This window comes from Rhipicephalus microplus, chromosome 1 (assembly GCF_043290135.1).
Source record: "Rhipicephalus microplus isolate Deutch F79 chromosome 1, USDA_Rmic, whole genome shotgun sequence".
NCBI lineage: Eukaryota > Metazoa > Arthropoda > Arachnida > Ixodida > Ixodidae > Rhipicephalus > Rhipicephalus microplus.
This window is the reverse complement of record NC_134700.1, coordinates 224,990,136-225,007,976: the sequence shown is the minus strand read 5'-3', so window position 1 is coordinate 225,007,976 and position 17,841 is coordinate 224,990,136. Positions and strand designations below refer to the sequence as shown.

General features: G+C 45.4%; 1 protein-coding gene across 1 annotated transcript in view; it reads right to left on the bottom strand.

The window, feature by feature from the left end:
* LOC119166827 (roundabout homolog 3) overlaps positions 1-17,841 on the bottom strand; it is a 238,878-nt gene that overhangs the window by 15,973 nt on the left and 205,064 nt on the right. Inside the window, exon 5 of the mRNA XM_075891441.1 lies at positions 432-583. Within this exon, the coding sequence (XP_075747556.1) occupies positions 432-583 (152 nt within the window). The remainder of the gene's footprint in view (positions 1-431; positions 584-17,841) is intronic.

Sequence of the window (17,841 nt, the reverse complement as noted above, 5' to 3'; positions counted from 1 at the left end):
GGACGCATGGACAGACGGACGGAGGCATGGATAGACGCAAGGATGGTTGCGCGGACGGACGGAAGCAAGAACGAACGAATGGACAGAAGCACGGACAGGCTGACAGACGCTTCGGCCCCCTTATCATCATTCACTCCGTGGATATGCTGCAATTTTGTTTTGCGGCATCACTCCTACCTCATTCCAAAAGTTCCAATTGCACAAATGTGTGTACATTACATTAACCGTATACCAAACGAATTGGTGAATTCAGCCCAGCCTTCTGAAGCGTCATCCACCTTAGTGCTCCCGTCCGTAAAGAGTTATTTACTGAAATGAATTACAAAACTGGGGTACTATTTCAACTTGCCCCCCCCTCCCCCAATCAGTTTTTTTGCAATGGGTACAGAAAAAGTAACTATGATGAAGCAAAGAAACAGCACTAAACGTACCTTGACGTGGTCGGTGGATATCTTGGCCTTTCCGCGCCACCAAGTGATGACGGGAGGTGGCCGTGATCCGGCAGCCTCGCATTCAATTTCAGCTGGTAGACCGGCCGCCAGTGGACGCTGCTTGGACCGAATACGCACCATGGATGGTTTCACTGTCAGAAGAAAAAAAGCGAGAATTACAATATCGCAGCCACCAGACTTACGGGATGTAAGTTAATAAACGTAATTTTCCTGTTGCCTCCGAAATTTCGCGGAAGTTACCGTGGATTGTTCATTAGACTGCGCACTGGAAAAAGCTGGAGCGCCAAAGCAGGTTGACCATAAACTGCGTCGGTGAGTATGGTAGTCACCAAAGTCCGAAATCAAAGCAATGATCTACCTGTCTTCCTCTTTTGGGCCACAGTAAAAACGATACTGTGTACGGGGGTTAAAAGTTACTTTCTTGTTGGTTTATTGTCATTTATTATCTTGCCTTCGCGGTACGTGCCCAGCCCATGACCATTTCATCTTCGTGATTTCGACTATAATATCCTTAACACTTGTTTCTTCTCTGATACCCTCTGCCCTCTTCTTGTTCCTTAAGATTTCACCTATTATTTTCTGTTCCATTGCTCGCTGCGTCGTCCTCAACTTAGGTTGAACCATTTCTGCAGTCCTCCAGGTTTTGACTCCGTGGGTAAGTACCAATTAGAAGACAGGATAACCATTGGTAATCAAGGACCACAAAATGGATTCCAAGCGAAGGCAAGTGGACGAGGGGGAGACAGAAAGTTGGGTGGGCAGATGAGATTAGAAAGTTTGCGGGTGTAAAGGGACAACAGCAAGCACAGGACCGAGTTGACAGGCGGAACATGGGAGAGGATTTTGTCCTGCAGCGGGCGTAGTCTGGCTGATGATGCTGATTGTAAGTTGTAGGAGGGTATTTGCGGTGTTTGAGTGATCATATTTTCAAAGGAACAAATCTAAAAGAAATGTCCATGACGTAACAATTATGAGCCATATTGTCAACGAGCTTATGCCTACGAAATGGCAAAGCTTCACTTCAAAAGGGGCCATACATAGTTACCCAGAAAATTGTGCGCGATCTTCAGCAAGAAATAAAAGATGGTCTGTGTGCCCATATACGCTTAAAAAATTAGTTGCGAAAGAATTCGTGATTTCAAAATGAACCGTAGAAGTCACATGCTACAAACCCCGTCCACTGCTGGCGACAGCCATTTTGCCTTGGCGTGTCTGGGTTGAAGTCCTTCGTGGATTAGAGCCATCGTCTTGTACCTAAGTTTCAGCCACTTTAGAAGCTTATTCTTCACCAGTGTTGTGAGAATATTGGACCATTAGTGTGTTTATAAAAAGCTCGTTATAAATTAAGTTCTCAACCAAATGCACTGAAATTTATCCAGCTTCTTTGCGAACACCAAAGTATTAACCCTCATAACAAAGAATATGAGCTGAAATTGAGTGTCATGGCCCCATTGTAAGGATACGAGTGCCTTACAAAGGTGCATTCATCTACAAGAAATCGACACCACAGAAAATGTTAACGATTTCAAAAAGCCCACAAATACCACCGTAGATTGAGTCTTTCATGTCAGGACTTCATCAAAGCTTTGCGTGCGCTTTAGTCACGCGACAGAGCTAGCCATAGGTCCAGGTGACCTGCAAGAAGTATGCCGTGTGCCCGCTGTGACGCCCTCCCTCCTTTAATTATTCACGCTCGCCTGCAGTCAACTTTTCCCTTGCGGTTCAATCTAATTGACTCCCCCTGCAAACGACGCGCAATGTATCACCGAGTCAATGACACGCGACCGCCGTCTCTCTTATTTGGTCGCCGCAACACGGCCTGCGACTCATTCAATTCGACCGCTCTCTCTACCGCGCCCATCCCAACGCCCCTTATCCCCAGAGACCCCCCCCCCCCCTCCCCTCTCCCTGCACTTGTGTCTCAGCGCGACCCAAAACATCTGAGTCATTCCATACAAACAGCGGCCCCACGCAAATCACACAGTCCTCCTCTTCCTGATTCAAAAACTCCTGTTTAGAGATCGACAGTGGCTGTGGTATAGCTTCAAGACCGCGTGCCGTCGACATCTTGCGTAATGACGAACGCGTCCTGCTTGGGTGATCACGGGTGCGTGCTGTCATTCAGGAAGCACTCGAAGTTACGCCCCTGGCTGTGTGCACCTCTCGTGCCGGGACCCCTTACCACAGCTCATTTTTATGTGTCTGCCCGGCACAATTGTCATTGTAAAAAGCCAAACACAGAAACTGACACCCGGGTCGAGAATACAGGCGGGAAGGTGGTCGGGCTGTGCAAAAAAAAGTCACCGCAGTGTATCATGACATGAAGCCCATTAGGCTGTGTGGTATAAGAGTACGGTAATATAATGGGAGGGGTATTTTGCCAGCCCCATTAGAACGTCACCCATAAAAAAAAGAAGAACAAAGACAGTATTACGTCACGCAATTAGAGGTCACCGTGTCGGCCCAACCCGCGATCAAAACGCCGGAGCTTGCGGTAGGTTTTAATACTCTCGGTGGTGTTCGGTTTTCGAACCTCAACCGACAGCCGACCGGTTTGCGCTGAACAAACACGCTTCGAATGAAAGCTACCGGGTGCAATACCCTGAAGTCTTGGCAAATCTCATTGATTGCGTCATCTTGACGCAAAACGTCACGTGTTGGGCCGACACTGCTGGCTTCAAAACAGATTGGCTTGCCAAGGTTGGCTGCGTGACTTGATACACCCTCCTTTCTCTTTCTTTCCTTCACCGCATCACCTGACTTTACCGCAAGCACGTGTACTTAGTAATTGGACTGGTACACAAATTATGAAAATTGTGAAGTTAGGTATTTAAATACACACCATGAAAGAATGAAAAAAGTATACAAATACGCAAATTACCCCTACATGCTCAGGCGCATTACAAAGCACGAAAACAAGGCAAAAACAAAATTATCGACGCAATACTTCATCACTCTTTTTTTTTTCGGAGGTAATATAATTGAATGCACTTTCTGTTGTACCCTCTACTGCTTTATCCTCCTTTCCTACAAAGACACTAAGCGACGAAGCTTGAGCAATTATTTTATGCATACGTTTCTATTTGTAAAAGCTTTTGTCGGTGATTTATTGACCTCACTAATAGTCGCCGGCCTCATCCACATGGGTGGAAAGGTGATTACTTCTCCGCTTCAAAGATTTGCACTTCCACGTTGCTCCCAGTGTTCAGCATCTCTCACTTTTGATTTTTGCATTATTTCTTCCTGCAATTCACAGCCCATAAAATCGTAGCATGAGGTTCACGTTGTTTGGTATGAACGGATAAAATATTTGGAGTTTTCAACGTCCTGTGAAGAAACAGTTTGCAAGTCACCAATGATCAGCTGTGACAACGTCTTGGTAAACTTTAGTGCTGTGCGGGCGTTTAATGTGTACAAATATTTGTGTTTTAAAAACCTTTTTTTTGTTTATGAGATGCTTTTCTTGGTTTTCAGCAACTGCTCTAAGTGCGTGAGTGTTTCAACATGTGCCCATTCACCTACGTCTGTGCTTTCTGACCACTTTTGGTTGTCCTGGCAGCTATTGGGCAAGATAAGAGAGTTTGATACATTTAGCACGAGCTCTCCTTATATTTTTATACATTTAATAAAAGCCTGGAATACAACTAAGGTCTCAAACAATCGCAAGTGTGAAAAACAATAGACACACGTCGGCATAATAACTGAATGCGGACGCACACACCACTGGTTACGCAACAAAAGGGCTTACGTCACGTGAAAATAAAAAAAAGTGATATGCAGATAATATGTGCACCGTATCCGTCACTACGATTCCTTTTGCATCATCTGGTAAATTGCTACGATAAATATTGGAAGAATTTAGTTATAATGTAAGTGCTGTAACGGAGTTGCGGCTCCACTCTTTGTTCGCAGCGATATTGCGGAATATATTAACTATCACTAGGCCCCTAATTTTTGTTTTATGAAATGTTTTGAGCTGTGCAAATGGAGTTTTGGAGGGTGGTAGACGGCACTCATAATTTCACCCTAAGAAGCACTTTGTCGCTTTAAAACAAGTCAGATATTACTTCATTTTTTCCGCCATAATAAGAACCAAGAACAATATAATAAATACCCACCACGGGTGTAAAGTTTGGGTATTCATGAAAAGTCTAAGGTATTTTTGGTGTTTCATCTTGCTACATTACCTACTTACCAATATTTCAGAACGTTAAGCTTATGAATGTACTGCTTGAGGTTTTGGACTGGATTACATTCATTAGTTCTGTAGAGTTCTACCTGTTTTACTCTTGATACTCAGTGGAAGTAAACGAAGCAGATGAAAAGTTTGCCCTTTCTAGAGAGCGTGAAATCTCGTCAGATCACGCTTGAACGAGAAAACTCAGAAACCCGGCTCCCGCATCCGTTAACGCATTTCCCCGAAACTCTAGCAAGAGCAGCCATCCGACTCGTCGTGCGCACTATGCACGAACCAAGACGAGCGCAAACAAATTATCGCATCGCCTCTCACGCGTACCATGCTCGGTAAAACGGCGAAAAAGAGCAAATACGCTCTCTGTTCGTCACATACTTGATTAAATTTACGGTGGAAACTGCACACCTCTGGAGTTGTGCAGGCAAAGAGGCTGGCAAGACTGATTGGAGAGCTCTCTACGGGCAAGGTCGTCGGTGATGGTGTTCGTGATAACTCCTAAAACTTGAACTACTGAAAGGCAGCGGTTATCACTTACGCTTGTTCCGGCATTTCTTCGGCACGTGTCTGTTTTTTTTCTTCTACTTTGACGTGGTTGGGTATGCATGAAAACTGGGGCCATTAGTTAATTGGAAGCCCACTATTTTCGGTCTCCTAACACCATGTCGATCTCGGTTTTCGAAAAGCCGCGTCGACAGAAAGAACTTAGTGCTTGCAACAGTGGCCCGTAGAAGTTGTCAAAATACCCTAACAAAAACTTTAGAACAGTCTCAGACAGTAAAAAAAAAGCACAGTTCTCGCTTCTAGCATGAAGAAAATTTGCATTATAAAACAAGGAACGCAATCCCGTTCTGTTTATGCGAGAACTAGTGACGTGCTGAGTTTCTATAACAAAATTATTATTTTATCCACTGCTTAACATAATTCTTTATTTGTCACGCTGTATTGTTCGCTGCGTGCTCGCAAAAGCTTTCTTTTTTACGCATAATAATAATCATGATGTTTACAACGCATTTGCGAGTGTAGGCAAAGTCTTTAGGCTGCGGAGTACACAGTCACAATACTGTCATGTTGTAAGATTACAAAATATTTGCTTGTAACTCTGAAGTTGGTTTCTTAGCAGTTAGAGTATTATGCAGGTAAAAAACACCTTACACAAGTCTTTGTTTGAAGTTGATTTCATCGCAAGCAGGGTACGTTGTAAGTGAAGCACGCTTTAAAAATCTGTGTAGATGAAGTTTTAAAATTTAATGTGCGGCTTTACGTCCCAGTAGATGAAATTCGTTTTGAGGTGCAACCTGTTGGCTTAAAAGAATGAAGGCAAAAATGATCAAAAGTTTGGAAACATTGCTGTCACGTTATATAACGCGATGGCAGCTCATAACCCATCAGTGTTTGTATCCTTCACAGTTGCTCACCTTTAGGCATTATCACAAGAAATAGGGACACAACAACGACTCGTTATAAAATTTCAGAAAACTGCGAACCAAGGAGCTAAAGCAGTTTTATTGACATTAAATCCGACTCTCTAAGAAATACTTTTATGAATACACCAGTTAGCCAACGCAATTTTGGCCAGGGCTACAAAGCTTCAACTCTACTATAAGAATCAGTATGGCAGCGATACTTTGTCGTCATAAGAGCACGTAATTTAGGTACAAGGTACAATTAATAGAGACGTGTAGAGTGATTTCAATAATGCAGCAGTTCTTAGCATTTAAGCGCTAATCGTCTCTTGTATCACAATAACAAAAGTATTGCCGACGGGTGAATTAAGAAACGTTTCGCGCATGACTGCTCGGCCTGTTGCTCTATGTAAGGCCAAGTTTCTCCGGACATCTTTACTCCTCGTACCCGATTCCTCAGTTTCGTTCTGCAAGAACCAGCAGTCGTAATAAAGGACGCGGCACCACACAACTTCTGACACACACAAAGGTGCGCTCAGCAAAACGATTGGTCGCATTCACTGTGCACTCCCTGCGGATATATGTTGTGACTTTAGGGAGAGATACGCTGCGGCCTGAAGGATTACGCGAGTATGAACACTTTGAGACAGCCTACACCAGCTTACACCAGACAGCTTGCACCTTACAATAGGGTTGAAAACCTCGTATCACCATATCGTATGTCTGCTCTCACATATTTTCACAATCTCTCTGCATCTTATGGCGCACCAGACCATCGACTTTGTTTTGTTGTCCTCGTTTTATTTTCACTTCGTTTACATGAAAACCTGCATTCGGTGAAACATATTTCTTATTTTTTTTTCCTCGCGTGACAAACAGAGCTGATTACTGTCGCCATTGCGTGTCGTATTTCCTACATACCACGCTCAAAGTATGGCATTTAATATCCCTCACCTGCTTTCGTCTACTTGGTCAAACATCGCACATTAAGCGCATAAGTTTTTATACACGGAGAGACAGAAGGCCATTGCTTTTCCGGCCACTACGTCGGCACCTTCTGGTATGACCCTTCCCTCCCCCGTAGTTCTCCTTCTCTCAACCCACGGTGCACATTCTCTCTGCCTGCGGCTGTCACTCCAGGATACCTCTCTCCAGAATCTGACCCTCGCTCATACGGCCGCATACGTAACACTGTGTGCAGTTTTTAACACCTCTGCTCAAGCGCAATACACACGAGTGCCGGATTACCGGTACACTTTTTCTTTTCGTTTTTTTTATATCTACGGCCAAGAGTTCTCCCCCCGGCCCAGCTACCGAACGTGCATTTCCTTCCGTCTCGCGTTCCCCGAAATCGCGACGGGTCGGGAGCATAACGGCGAACGCGCTTTCACGCATAATCAAACTGTAGCTCGTGCGTCGCGCGGGCAGTGTACGCCTTAACTCTCGCATGGGCAGTGGCACGAACGGATCCGAAAAAGACGCAAATACAGCGATAAAAACTACAGCTAATAAACTAAAAGAAATGTAATAGCGGGGTTGTGACGGGTGAATGTGAACGTTAAAAAAATAAAAAAGAGTGTCTCTCACGCGCACCCCCGTTTTCTTGGCAGCGCTGCTGCTATTTTTATTCTTTTTTTCGAGCACCAGCGTGTAGGTGGTGATTACATTCTCTTCCTTGGGTGGGCGTGCTTTCAAGCTGGCCAGACCTACACCGGAGGGGCTCGGCAGCGGCGCGCGCAAGAAATTGCGGAATCGATCGAGTACGGCTGTCCTTGTCGTCGTCGTGGTCCGGCGAGGGCGAGAAGAGGGTGCACTGGCATCACGTGTCGTGCAAGACGTGTCAACGCAAGTTGTCGAGGTGCTGCACTGGTTGGTGCTGACCGAGGTCGTTCACTCGAAAGGCGATAGAAGCTGCGAGAGGCCTTGCTTCGTACACTTGTGCAAGCTTCGTTAAATTCGCGGATCTAATCTGGTTCAGTGAATACATGGTATAGCAGACGGCTGTAACGCGTATTAACCCATTGCGACACGATTTGGGTCCACTGTATATTCAATGAATAAATTTGTGCACTTTAATGGTAATGTTTTGTTGATCATACCTAGAGCAAGTGCAAAAGTAGGAATATTTTTCAGCCTACTTTACAGGAATTGAAATAACGTCAATAATTATATATTATTTCTTCTGAAACTTCGAACAACACACTTAGATAGGGAACTAGATAATTGATTTAACAACGCGAAATCACACTCCCAAATCGTCACAACGATACCTTGTTTTCCGTTATGTATACTACTTGTGTTCGTCTTATTGATGCACAAACGCAATAAGATGTAGTTAGTCAGCACCCTGTTAGCCTCTTTTCGTCATCCTGTTCTAGCGACCTTTCTTCATTTAAAATCGGTATGTACCGACCAGCTCAGTTCAATACGCTAATACAGTGGTAAATTGAAGTATTTCGTCATCACTGTGAACTCTGGGATTAGCTTCTGCAACGTGTCGTGACTACGCATAGCATCTGTCCCATTCAGTGTGTTTTCAGTGGAAGTGCAATTTTTTTTCAACGCCTTAACACATGACGAGGTGGCGATCTTCGCCCAAGCATCGGCATCGCTCATAGCATTCATCTATACCAATAGTAGCCCTTCGACACGAACCTACTTCACCTGACCACCGCTGTCTGGCTGTAACACCACGTTCCCTGCTTATGTTCACCCCAGAAAAATCGCGAAAGACGCGCGTTGCATTTCTCTCAAGTCGGGTTGCACTTGGCAGCCTCATACTGAATTTAAAGTTGGTGTTTAGATAATTAGTCCCCAGCTTTCAAGTACACCCTTACACAATGTGCTCTGGGCCGCTTTTTTTTTCAGTGAAAATGCATAAAACAGAGGAATATATTGCAGTGTGTATAAGATCCAGTGCCAGATTCTGGAATGGGCCAAGAGGGTAGAGAAGACCTCTGGTGGGTACGCGTCTCCACTCCCTCTATTAGCAAATCTTTCCCTCTTGGAATCTTGGGATACAGGCTTTCTTCTCCCCCTTTTGTTCAGCCATTGTGTCCAGTTACTGTTCAACATGTCGTGGGATGGTGACCTTAGCTCAAGTTCTGCTTTCAATTTGCCACGCTCTTCTGGCTGTCTCATTGCTTTCTCTGATTACCGTTTCACCGTTAACAACCACAGCGTTCCCAAGGGTTGCCTATTCAATTTATCATGGACGTTAGTCGGCGAGAAGGTGTACCACTAAGCGCCAGCGTTGATGCATCCTCGCTAAATGGTGTAGTAGCTGCCAAACACCTACATTATGGAAGCTTCAGTGAACGTTCAACTGCTCCTGTTGGTTGTGCCCCCGCGCGCTGTCTCCGACGACAGCGCAGCTCTAGCCGACAAGCTCGTCCTCCACCATCTCCAGACACTGTGGAGCTCTCGCTGAGTGGTACCCCATCCTCGGACTCCTTCGACCATGTCCTTCTTTCTCTCTCTTATCTTTACTTCTGTATGTGGGTGTCCTCATCTCTATCTCAATCCATTCTAACCCTTCCCTCGTGAGGTACTGTTGAGGTGCCGCACTCAGATGCAGACAGTTACGGGGCTCTCTTTTATCTTCTTTTCTCTAATTTAAATATCCCTCCCCCCCCCCCCTCTTGTACGGGCACGTTTTACTTTCGTGTTCTACAATTCCTATGACAAAGGGATGCATCACATTGTTGTTTTTTTGTATCTCACAAACGCGTAGCCAATCTCATTAGAGCCTTTTAAATAATGGGCTATACGTAATTTATTTTTTGGCTATGAATTCTGGCTTGTATTATATGTTGTAGAGTAGTAAGTCAAAAGCGGGTACTGACGTAAGATTTTTTTTGTCCTATACTTGTCCCTAAAGAAAAGGTTATTACTACCTTTCTGTTTAGGCAGAAGCTAAAGCTGCCACATTTATCATTTCTGCGAGGCTGCTTGCTTTATAGGCGTTATGAAGTATAATTATTTGAGCGGCATTGGATAGGTTAATATTTAAGGGCTGCTTTTTTTAAAAGCCAAGGGCAATCTCCTCACAGGCCACAGCGACCCACACAACTAAAACAATACATTGATTTTATTCTTTGTTGTCTTCGTTTCGCACGCCCATCAATGGCTGTCATATTATCTCGCGTCGTTATATAGAAGCACGTGAAGCTCCCGTCATCGATGTGTCAGCACAAAATAGAAGAAAAAGAAAGATACAAAGCAGACAAGAGAGGCGAGCGACCGCTTCCCGCACACGCCAACAACGTGCTCCTCGGGTCCGTTCTGCTCTAGTCAACAATAGGAAGACAAAGGGCCCCTTGGCGCCGAGGTGTTCCGCTGTTGGCGGTTGGGCACAAAGTGAGGGAGGCCCTTTTTCATTTGCTTTTGTTTTGCGACCCGGGCAACCACCGCGTGACAAGCGCCAGGAAACAGCGCTGCTTTGAAGCACGCACGCCACCGGCCATCCCCGAGCCACTCTCTCCTTCCCTCTCACCGCCCTCGTGGGAGCTTGCCTCAAAAGACTCACTCTACTTTTGCGTTTTACTTGGGCAACTTAGCCGCACCGCCAATAACGCCGACACACCGGGCAAGCATTGCAAGTCCTAACAAGTGACCAGTATGGAGACACAGGATGGTGTCGTCGCGGGCTTTATGAGTCAGGGGCAGAAAAGGGGCTTAGCGTGACCTGTGGCTATAGTTCTCGTATACTAATTCTGACTGGCGGCTAGCTGTCTGCGTCTCCGTGAGCTGTGTGCGCGAGACTGACCTGGCTGTTTGGTTCGCTATTGGTGACGTGTGTTGGCAAGAACAAAGGTGTATACAGAAATGGATTTTTTTTTCGGGAGACGGGGGAGGGGTGGTTGAACCCGTTGTTATGTATGTTCATACCAATAAATTGACTCTCCAGCCACGTTTAGAATTTACTATTAAAAACTGACCTGCGTTTCGAGAACCAATTTGTCACTTCTTCAAGGAATGGCTGTGTGCAGGCTTCAAAGCTAGTGCTTTTCTTAGTCGTTCTCTCTCTCTCCACAGTAGTTCTTACCACAGTTCTCGTTACTGCGCTGTTTTCTTCATTGGTTCTGGAGACCGTGTTCATAGATGCTCGGCAAGGTCTTATAGACGACTTAATGTTTTCAGATGTTCTTTGGATATGCCAAGATTTCAGGAATCGTACCTTTCGTTTCGATCACAGGGTGGCGTCGAAATTGATGTGATGGGTCACATTCTCACTGTGGTGGCTAAACCGCAGCGGTGGCTTAAGAAATTAGCGTTCTCTTTCAATGCGGAAGGTAGCCTGTTCGATTCACGGTGCCAACCGAAAACCCAGTGGGTTTTCCCATAGGGTTGAGCAGTACGCCAACCTGGCGCTCGGCTGTTCATGAGTACTCATCTCTAAAGGTGGCCACATAAGGTTCTGCAAGGAGCTCCTAAGTGCATTTTAGTCGACCACAATTTTGACGAAATAATGGAGATTTGATAATTGATATATGGTATTTAACGTCCCAAAATCACCATATGAGTATGACAGACGCCACAGTGGAGGGCTCCGGAAATGTGGACCACCTGGGATTCATTACCGTGCACCCAAACGTAAGGACACGGGTCTACAGCATTTACGCCTCTATCAAAAATGCAGCCACCGCAGCCGAAATTTGATCCTGCGACCTTCGGTTAAGTGGCCGAGTACCTTAGCAAGTAGACCACCACGGCGGGGCACGTGAAATAGTCGAGCATCCGCTGCTGCTGTGGGTGGAGGAGAATCGCTGTCGTCGTATACCTATCGGTGAAATAGGCACAAGTGCACCTCCGACCAACAGGTAGAAGCGCAGCTTGGCAGAACGAAGTACACAGTTGCTCGGGAGATAGGGCACCCTCCCAGTGGAAAATTGGTGGCATGGAGCCACCAGACCTGAAAATTAAGGTCATCATCTCTTCCAGCCGAAAGCGCTACAGAATTTCGTGCTGCATTGAAGCTACGTTAGTTTTTTTTTTTTTTTGATGTTGCCGCATTCTTTTCTAAATTGTTTGGATCACCGATGTAAGGACGAGGTGTTCATTGCAGTGCACTTTGTAGACCAACCCAGAAAACCTTTCTTTTTTTGGCCGCGGGAAGAGTCGATGCGGGTTTGTGGGCTCCAAGATAGCCCACTTCCCCAACACCCTCGTCAGTTGAACGCTGATTCGCTGGAGGAAGAAAGTCAAGCACACGTGCCTGCGAGCGGACAAACAGGACTCGTAGATGACGAGCACACTTGCAGTATGCATTACGGCGAAAATTTGGGTGATGATTATTGCCGAAAGGCCCGTTGATGAAAGGGGACTGTTTTCTGGAAATCGTAGGTGCGCGCGGCTTGTAGGTACGTCGTATTTTGGCATTGGGGTGCTATCCGTAGAGCAATGAATAATGAGCCAGGCATCTCTTGTCTTCGACCGAGAAGTCATGGGTTCCACTACCGTTGACGGAACTTTGTTCTTTGTCATCTGATCACGCTATTTTTTCGACGTCCAATCCGTAATGAAAATACGTCACTGAAGTCTTTGTGGACCCCTCAATAAAGCACTTTCGTGTTAAAAACCATCGAAGGTGGTGTAGGGCCCCATAGAGGCTACACGTTCATTTATCATGGACAAAGTGAATGGCATGTATTTCACAAGCATGGGTTCTCCCGGCCAAAAGCACGTTTTTTTTTAATCCGAGAAGAGGAAGAATGCAGAGAAGAGAAGAGATTTATTCAATAAACATTACTGCAATATTTTGCGAACGAAAACTCTAGTAGGCTATCTCGCGTGGCCAATTGTGTTCCAGTGATCTTGTGCCGCCAAAAAGGTAAGTCCGGCCGGCGATGCATTTCAGCATCGGGTCACCACCACGGCCGGCAAAGCACCATTCCTCTTGACGCAACGCCGAAATGTATCGCACCTGCGCTTTCTGGAAGCCTCGCCACGGCAGCACCACGTGACCAGATAAAAGTTGAACGACTGTGCAAAGCCTAAGAAAATCTAGACCAAACATACCTTTCACTAAGCATATTTAGGCTTAGAAGAGTTGAAACTCCGCCATTTTTCTTTATTACAGCCGAGTGCTAAGCCCACTTTTGCGAGAGCCCGAGATCTTCTGGCCCGAATTAACTCAGAGTCGTAGACTATCTGTGAAACGAATGTGCTCGCTGCTGCTTTGCATAATCAGAATAGCGGCACTCGTGCAGAAGATGTCACCCTGAGAGCAGCTCAAGTTTCTCGCCATGCAAGCACCGCTTTGTTCACAGAAGAACAGACTCTATTGGCGAGGTAATGCTTGAAAGCTCCCTTTGTGAGCCTTTGGGAAGAATCAAACTTTGCTCGTTTAGTCAAGGCGGGTGTTAGTGTAGCTTCAAACGGCAGCGCTGGAAGCTGTCTTTATTGGTTTAGTTCTCTCGCCCTGTTCAACGTTAGACTTTGAAAATGTAGTAGCCGCAAATAAATACAGAACCCTGTCATGTAGTGAGTTTCAGACGACGTTGTCTCTTAGCAGCGAACCAATGAAACCGAATAACGCAAACAATGCTTATTTACTAATTTCGTTTTGGAATTGCAAATAAATATAAAATAGCGCGTCTTTGTACTTTGTGCACTTGAGAGAGTGCGACATAAGTAACCAACTCACGTGTAGACTTTTTTCTGCTTTGAATGAGGCTAATGTTAAAATGTTACGAGTACGATTACCAGCAATGTATCTAGAGCACTCTTGCTTGGGCGCCAACAAAGAGTACACACGAAAGGAAGCACACAAAGAATTAACTAGGCTGTTAACTAGTCCGTACGCCGAGGTCGCCTTCCTTAATAGCATGCAGAATACTTCAACGTCCCGATTCTTGTGATTGCGCTGCTTATTAAAAGCGGGCTGTTTGTACCTTTTGTTGGTGGCTCACCGGAGCCACTGCTAGGCTGTGAGTAGTCGCCCACTGTTTACGTTTTGTCTGTCATAGATCGGTTGTTTGAAATATGGCGTGGAAGCATTTTGTATTCAATATCAAAGAAAAAATGAATGTTTCTTATTGTGACTAAATTGAACTCATATCCCCATGGCTGGCTTCACCTGCCCTGCCACACACGCGTGCATTTGCGAACGCATGCACCACTATTTTCTCGCAGATGGTGGAGCAAGCATAAACCTGCGCGATGTCAAACGTAGGTTAGAGTGACGCATGAATGTAAGGGGCGGAACTGGGTTCCATGGTTCGTGTCCGCGAAAGAAAGAAATCAAATGAGAGATGAATCGGTGCGCGAGCTTGGTGAACAGAGTTGTCTCGTCCCTCGGTAACACAACACTGAACAGCAGTGCTCGAAACGAAGTGGGACTTATTGTCTCTCTTTTTATCAACATGATTCGTGACAGCGACGACGAATCAGAAAAAAAACAGACAGAGACCAGCCATGGACGTAGCGACAGACGGAATGTCGGCAACACGGAGAACAGTACTGACTCAATCCTGTACGCTGGAGTGGCTATGGATAACGGTTCAATGCCTCCGAAAGGGGGGAAGTTATTGATTGCTGAAGCTCGTCCCTCGTCGTACACTCATCGAAGGCAGCTGGCTTTGCGAATATTATCAATATGAAGATTGCAGCCGTAGAAATCATTGTATACCGTCATATCGATCTGAGCAGGTGATTATTTCAGGCTTTTGAAGCACTCATACGCATATATGTCACCGTGGATAATGTGCATGTTACCTGAATACGTAATGTTTTAGCCATGACGTAAAGCGAGAAATCATGATGTCGACATATTCGTCATCAGTCAGACTTGCAGTCTCTCAAAGAAAATCTCGATTATTCAATCGACCTAATATCAGCTGCCATCAAGCATGTAGGCCCATTTGTGTGAGTGCCCTTGTTTTCTGAGGTTGAGTAAAGAGACTGTCTTCAAATTAAATATGTATGGCATAATTCTTTCATCTCACACTGTAATGTTGTCGCAATATACCATGGTCAATGTCCAGGCTATGTGAAAGTATGTGGAGTTTAGAAATGTCACGAGGTCACACAGCAGCAATTTTTTAAACGAGAAGCATCATCTATACCCCGCGACAACTTTCTGTGGCAGCACAGCCAAGGCTACGGAGCCGAAGCACGCTTGTCTTACTGCGCCACAGCATGTAGCCCCTCAACGAAAACGTTTGTATACTCTTCTGGGTAACTAAGATTTTACCATTCGTCACTTACATTTTTCGCATATTTATTTTTTAATTAGTGAATAAAAACGTTGCGCAGTACAAAAAATTTCGTTTTACGCTCTCTCAGGTTTTTTTGGGGTTTTTTGGCTTCCGTCGCCTTTTTATCTCACCGCATTCCTCACTGTCAAAGATGGCGTCCGCCGGTTACAGCTCGTCAACGTCGCTTACGGAGGAAACACCGCCGCGTGCCGCGAGTCCACCAGCTGCGCAGCCGTATTAGGCGTTGTCAAATCAAAAGCTGTCCGTACAGGCCAAGAAGGTGGCGTACAACGTTTACGTGCAAGTAAGGAAAAGCAGCGAAACGCGAGCAGCGAAACCTGCAGCGAAACGCGAGCAATTTTTAATAATTGTGACACGAGCCGAGTTTCGCTGCATTCGCCGCGCTTCGCTGCAGATGACATGCTTCATTTTTGTTGTTTATTCTTCCAGACCCATATACTACCTTGACGAAACCTGGGTCAACGCCGGACACACAAAGGATAAAGTATGCGCTGGTGAAATCGAAACCGAAACACCCGTCGAAGCGGTCGGACTACTTGGCGCAGTAGCACATGTGCATAGGCTCCGCCCACGTAGCCTTGGCCGTGCTGCCACAGAAAGTTGTCGCCGGGTATAGTTCTTTTGCGCGCCATATAGGAATAACGGATTCTTTTTAGAACTACTGTGAGTTAAGCTTCTTGGTGTGTTATTGAAATACAGACGTTATTGAAACGAGGGTGCAAGTGCAGAACTAAGAGAGTAATGGTGTTTATAATAAACAGCTTGTACTTGTATGCGCGCTTTCTAGTGTTACATTGCAACTCTTTTTACGCCAAAAAGAACTAGGTTTTAGTTCTCGCTTTCAGCGTACGTTTCACACTTAACATCGAACGAAAACCTGGAATGTTCATGACTAAAAGCGCGTAACATTTCATAGCACTAATCCGTAAAAAAATATGCGTGTGTTTTTTAAGGATAACCGCACTCTTCACAACAATCTTTCTGAAGGTTGTTAATATAGTTTTACATATTTCACACAAACGTCAGCGTATATTTGTTGGTTAGATGAACCCAAGCAATTTTACCACGTAGCGCATGCTTACTAATAAAGAGCTTACAGACATATCAAAATGAGCTGAGAATAATGACCAATCAAAATAAAAGAAAATAAATAAAAGTTCTGCAGATCCCAATTATTCCGGGAGTCAATGTCATGTGAAGCGGTAGGTGAGTAGTGATTTTTATCGCGTTTTTTTTTTGTAAATTTGAGTGAGCGGCATGTTGAACCGAAGCTTCAGACACAGACATCTCTAACTCCAGCGTAAGGGAGCACATGAGAGATTTCAACTAATGCCATGACCTAACACTGAAAGAACGTGTAGTGGCCCTGTTTGAAAATATGCTCACATATCTGGATGGCTAGCGCTTCTTCTTGAATACAACAAAAAATATTGCCTTAAAAGATGCTCACCCCTTTTGTACTTTTTATTCGTTGACTCAATCAATGTTTGAGTAGAGTTTTTGTGATCCCCTTACGGTCTTTTGCAGAGGCGTGCAAAAGCTCAAACATGCGGATTAGATATCGTGTACTGTCATTTTGGGAATCTAAAATTCAGTACTTCTTCTAAACATTGCTATATACAGTAGAGCTTCTTCTTGGGCAAGTTAGTTTACACGTACAGAAGCCATTGCAGCGCGAAGGAGCGCGGACAGAGAAGAGTACAAAACATTAAGAGCGCTCGTGGTTTCTGTCCTCTCATCTGACTTAGATACTTCACGCTGCAATGCCTTTTAGTCACAGCATGCGATGGCACTTTCGCCGCCTTCGTGTAATGTTCGAGCCTATACTCTGCCAAGCATCGCGTGGGTGATGTCGTCAGCTGTTGTGACAGTCCCTTGCATGTTGCGAGGAAGCGCACACGTTGGGCCATTTTCAGTGAGATCGACGCCCCCCTCTTGTGCATCAGTGGCGTTTAGGACACGCCAAAATCACAAGTGCGCTTGGGTAAGCACACCTCAGTATGCGAGCACATGGGGTTCTCTCAAACATTTTACAGTTGGCCTGCCTTGTACATTGTGTTATGTTTCACTTATGTATTTTTTTCGAGATAGAACAACATGGTTGGGTAGCATTAAAATCCAGAGTGATGATACGCGCTCTCTCTCTTTCTTTCTCACTCTGTCAAACCCTCTCCAATCGCTTCCTCAATCCCTCGCATACAAACTTGTAAGTGTATACTTCATTCAAATTTATACGGGTATTACTTCATACCCATATAGGTTGAGCTGAGATGCGAGGAGTCGAAAGAAGCGAGGAGAAGGGGAGAGGCCTGAGAGATAGATACGTTGTTACTGAGTGCTGGTGCTGTGGAGAAGCCCTGTCATGGCTACTGCGCCGATGCTCCAAGACAAATGGTGGCACGGGCTGCGCGAAACAGCTTGTTCCCGTCCAGGACGATCCGTCTTACGCCTGGATGCTGGCCTTTCAACGACGGCCGAACGCTCTCAAATTTGCATACTATTGATGCGAGGCCGACGGTCGCGGACCGGTCGCTCCTCTCGCGGTAGGCCAGCCATTATTCAACCAAGTT